Below are 5,125 nucleotides of genomic sequence, written 5' to 3'. Positions count from 1 at the left end.
CTTATTTGCGTCGCTCATTTATAGTGTATTTGCGTCGCTTCTATGAGCGACGCAACTGCTCGCGACGCAAATGACTTTTAAGTCATTTGCGTCGCTCCTAGGCGCGACGCAAATAAGAGTCATTTGCGTCGCTCCTTTATAAAAAAGCGACACAAATGACTCTTCTGATAAACTTATTTTTTGTTATTTGCGTCACTCCTTTATAAAGGAGCGACGCAAATGACTCTTCTGATAAACTTATTTTTTGTTATTTGCGTCACTCCTTTATAAAAGAGTGACGCAAATGACTCTTCTGATAAACTTCTTTTTTGTTATTTGCGTCACTCTTTTATAAAAGAGCGACGCAAATGACTCTTCTGATAAACTTCTTTTTTGTTACTTGCGTCACTCCTTTATAAAAGAGCGACGCAAATGACTCTTCCGATAAACTTATTTTTGGTTATTTGCGTCACTTTTTTATATAGGAGTGACGCAAATGACTGAGTAGACAATACAAAACTGCTGTATTTGCGTCACTTGTTTGTTTAATGAGTGACGCAAATGAGGTGAATTTTTATTTTTTTAATTATAATAATTGCTTGTATATGTTTGTACTACCTGTTTTCCTTGCTAGTGGTATAAAGTAATATGCTAACGCTAATAATTGAAATTAAAATGCAATATTATTGAATGCAAATGTAAATTTCGGCAGAGTCTCCTTTGTATTTTGGCCTACCCATAAAATTGGGAATGACGGTGGCATATTATAAACCTGTCCAATAAATTTACAACTCAATATCATTGACATTATGGTCATCATCCAATACAATCACCAATACCAACCCAAATTGTTGGTAAACCAAATACATTCATGTCAAGCCTAACAAATAAAACAAGAGTCTAATAAGTAAATGGAGTTTGCTAAGTGTATATCTAAAGTTCAACATAGCATATAAAATAGTCTGCCCAAATATCTTGAACCTCGTTTATCTCCTCCTCTTTATACGGTGTAGATCTTGAAAAATCCTATTAGCACAACACAAATAGATGAGCAAAGGTGTAATTCAAGTGTAGGTACTTCAAATTGTATTTATTAAGTAAAAATGAAATATTTGACATCTTATACCGTAGTAAAATACTCATTGCTTTGATGATTTTGAAGTATTTCGAACAGATAAAAGATTCAAATTACACTATGTGAGAATAAGAAATAATTCAGGTGACAAGCAAAAGCAAAACTTAAATTGTACTTTCTCTATTTTTATTTCATTCTCTTTGGGTTAGGAGTTATCTCTTTCTTTCTCTTTGGGCTTTTAAACTTCTTAAATCGTACTTTCTCTATTTTTATTTCTTTCTTAAAATTTAAATTGCTTGGCACAATTCATAATGAAGTATGATTTAGATTTTATTGTTAATTATAATGTTATTTCCTCTTTTTCAAAGAATTTTTATTGTTATGATGGTGATTATGCAATGCACCCTTACCCTCCACCCGTGACAGTGGTGTATCAAAGAAGACACGGACGAGGGCAGCAAATTACCAACAGCAAAAGCAAGACAGAAGCAGAACAAGGGAGGGGAGTAAACCGTTGAGGAGCAGCAAAAAACAGAGGAGACAAGCAGCTTTAACATTTTGTTGTATTAGACGGAAATAGTAAAATGCCAAACTAGTAGTACTTGTATTAATTAAGGCTTGATTGCCATTTTTATGTTTGTTGTATGAGTATAAATAGTGGAAGCACAGCAAGTAAAGGGTATCCAGAAAATTGTATTAGAACTTGGAGAGTCATGGCCTAAAGCCATGTTTATCATTCGAAGCCTTTGAGCTAATCAATCACAAAAGTCCGTCCTTCTACTTGATCTTGTTAAATACACGCATTCCGTTGCAGATTATTAAAATACCAAGAACTTAAGAAACCAACGTACAAGTGATTGAAATACCCAGCAGCCCACTTAATTAATCCCAAAAGTCAGAACATACATTAAAATGTAGCAATAAAAAAGAAATTCACTAGTTCTTAGCTAAATTATCCCCCTGCCAACAACATATATATTAGCTATTTTTTTTACCGTTGCATTTAATCAAAAATATAGTAGTGCATCAAATAAGCATATTGAACTCAATTTAGCAATACTAATGGCTGAAGCTTTTATACCTGCGTTCATAGAGAACACTGCGGCTATAATAACTCTCATTCACAAGGTCTCCAAGCTTCTTAAGCATATCATCCTCCCTGTAAAGACAAGTTATTAATTATAAGAATCAAATATTTATTTATACTATAATTTAAGATAATTATTTAGTGACATAGCCTTCACAATACTCTTTGTTTCCTAACAGTGACTATTTTTCCTTCATGAGTAGTTGTATTATGATTAATAATGTCTCCTAATTAAAATTTCATGGTATAGATAGTATTGCTTAGGAGTTGGGGCTGTATAATAAAAATAATAATACATCTCCTTACAAAAGTTCACATAAGTGAAAACTCTATAAGAAAATGAAGGGTGTTTCGAATATTTTCTTAGATTGTATTAATCAACCTCAAATTTCATGCTATAGCTAATACGGTTGAATTGAGCATTTCCTAAATAAAGATATGCTCTATACTAAGATTACTAACAAGCCACACATCTGAAGAATCGAACAAAATTTCATGAACTCATAAGAGATTTACCTTGGCCGGATCAACAACAAATATCCTTGAAAGCAGATGTTGACATTCTGGAGATTTATGTACATAGTCAGGAATAGAGTATTGGACATTTAAAATTCGTTGCACCAGCAGAAATCACTAAGGGTCAGACAGGCAACCAAAGAAGCCACCACCTTGGTATATAAAATAGTAAATGACTTACATGTATTGTTTTGCAAAAATTTTTGGGTTCCTCAGGGTCCTCAAATGGGTAAGCCCCGACAAACATTACATACAAAGTTACCCCACAAGACCACACATCTGCAATCTGAAATGGCATGGAAGCAAAGAAGAATAAGAGTATTCAAGTGTAGCCAACTAGCCACCACTTAATAGTCTTAACATCAAAGAGTGCAACATGTTTAAATTTCCCACTTCTTCAAGAACTGGTAATATGTGATACTCGTAACAATGTAACATAAATGGCAATTTATAATAGCTTTCGAATGACAAGCTTTATCCAAAACATTAGTAGTCATTTATAGTAAGTGTGCCAAAGATGTGCTTTTTTCATTTCAATACTATAAAATATCTTGGCATGTATGGGTAGTTTTACTTGCCTGAAAAACATGAAAGTAGTGAGTTTGACAAATACACATTACTTAACAAAAATTACAGCAGCCCCATCAAAGAAAACAAAGTAAAAAGCTTTATGCTTACTATTCCAAACCAACTTGTGGTGATAGGTACTACCGCCTTAATCGTTTGTCCACAACCAGAACCTCGAGCAACTTGTGGAATTCACTTCCGCATAATTAAGAATCTGCCATATAAAATTACATATATTAAACCAACAAAATTCAATCATACTATAATATATTTTCTAATTAATGAATTAATAGTAAACCTGAAATTAAACTACGTCCTTGTTCAAGTCAGATGCTACATTCTATCTACCATGAAAATATTGAACATTTTTTTTTGAGGAAATGAAAATATTGAACATAAATAGAAGCAATCTTACCTTAGGTGAAATCGACTTCACAAATTCAACAATGTCGAGCCTAAATGTAGTTGATTTGGAGGAGCAAACACGGTCGAACTGCTATGGGTTGGTATCAGTTGACATGTTGTACTCATAATCAACCTATCAAAGCAAACAGTTGAACAATTTGGTACCCATAACTCACAGTAAGAGAAAATTTATTTTATGAAAAAGGATTGATTATCAGAATGCCCATCTTGGCTGTAGGGCATTGTAAAAAGCGCAGAAAATTTAACTTAAAACAGAAAATTTAACATAAAACAGAAACAATCTTAAAACAGAAAATTTAACCCACAACATTGTATAGTAATTTTGAAAATATTGAATATAAATAGAAGCAATCTTACCTTAGGTGAAATCGACTTCACAAACTCAAAAATTCCCAACATTGCTCGACTATGAGGACAGTAATTTTGCTCGAATTTTTTGGGGTTTCTATGGTTCGAATTAATGGGGTTTTGATTTGATTTTTTTGCTCGAATATGCTCAAATTAATGCTCGATTTTTTTGATCGAATGTGCTCGAATTAATGCCCAGAATTTGCTCAATTTTTCTGGGGTTTTTTTTTGGTGTTTTGCTCAAAATTGGGGGATTGTAGCTCTGAATTTTTTCTGATTATGGGTGTTGATTTGATTGCGGTTTGGTTGTTGAATTTGTGGGGGTTTTTTTGGTTGAATTTCTGGGGATTTTTGGGTCGATTTTCTGGGGGGTTTTGGGTCAATTTTTTGGGGGGTTTTAGGGTCGAATTTCCTTGAATTTCTGGGTGATATTTGCTCGAATTTCTTGGGGTGTCTGCTGGGTCGAATTTCTGGGGTTTTTTGCTCGAATTTCTGGGTGTTTAGCTCTTGGAAATCTCTGTCTTGGAAGATAGGAGTAGTAAAATGGAGGCAGCTAGCAAGTGAATCAGAAATAACCTAAATGCAAATGCGTTATTTGCGTCACTCAACTAATAATAAGTGACGCAAATAATTAAAAGTATAATGCTGCACATTATTATTTGCATCGCTCATTAGTTAAAGGAGTGACGCATTTTAATTCTATCACTCATTTGCGTCACTTGTCACTAAATAAGTGACGCAAATAACATTATTATATGCGTCGCTTCAATAATTAAGAGCGACGCAAATAACAGAAAGCTAAAAAGTATCTGACTTTTGCATCGCTTCTTGGCTAATGTGCGACGCAAATCACTTTTAATGATGCTAAAAAAAAAGCATTTGCTTCGTTCTTTTGTATGAGTGACACAAATAAGGCGACGCAAATGTACGTTTTTCTACTAGTGTATCCATCTTGATATGCGTCCATTGAGTGTAGATTTCTCAAATAGATATTTGAGTGGATCTAATCGGGAGACTACAAAGACGGTATGTACTAGCATGTAATTTCTTAACTTGGTTGTGGCCCACACCAAGGCGAGGCACAACTTCTCAAGTGGTGTATAGCGTGCTTCGTATTCGAGCATCTT

At 33.9% G+C, this 5,125-nt stretch overlaps 1 protein-coding gene across 1 annotated transcript; it reads right to left on the bottom strand.

Moving 5' to 3' along the window:
• Nucleotides 1-759: 759 nt before the first annotated feature.
• LOC145556110 (serine/threonine-protein kinase SRK2J-like) lies at nucleotides 760-4,532 on the bottom strand. The gene is made up of 6 exons (XM_081617782.1): nucleotides 4,008-4,532; nucleotides 3,640-3,762; nucleotides 2,839-3,438; nucleotides 2,658-2,704; nucleotides 2,136-2,213; nucleotides 760-1,005 (listed from the first exon to the last, which is right to left on the bottom strand). The coding sequence occupies exons 3-6, from the start codon at nucleotides 2,953-2,955 to the stop codon at nucleotides 966-968; spliced, it is 282 nt and encodes a 93-aa protein (XP_081473908.1). The 5' UTR covers nucleotides 2,956-3,438; nucleotides 3,640-3,762; nucleotides 4,008-4,532; the 3' UTR covers nucleotides 760-965.
• Nucleotides 4,533-5,125: the final 593 nt, after the last annotated feature.

Source organism: Chenopodium album, chromosome 8 (assembly GCF_948465745.1).
Source record: "Chenopodium album chromosome 8, dcCheAlbu1.1, whole genome shotgun sequence".
Lineage (NCBI taxonomy): Eukaryota > Viridiplantae > Streptophyta > Magnoliopsida > Caryophyllales > Amaranthaceae > Chenopodium > Chenopodium album.
The sequence above is the reverse complement of the archived record's forward strand: the minus strand, read 5'-3'. Positions and strand labels throughout refer to the sequence as shown.

Excerpts from the sequence above, each read along its gene's own strand:
- LOC145556110 (XM_081617782.1), bottom strand. The coding sequence starts at position 2,955 with ATGCCATTTCAGATTGCAGATGTGTGGTCTTGTGGGGTAACTTTGTAT. Across the intron at positions 2,705-2,838 it reads ATTTTTGCAAAACAATACAT|AATGTCAACATCTGCTTTCA; the intron begins GTAAGTCATTTA and ends ATAAATCTCCAG. Across the intron at positions 2,214-2,657 it reads TTGTTGTTGATCCGGCCAAG|GGAGGATGATATGCTTAAGA; the intron begins GTAAATCTCTTA and ends TTGTCTTTACAG.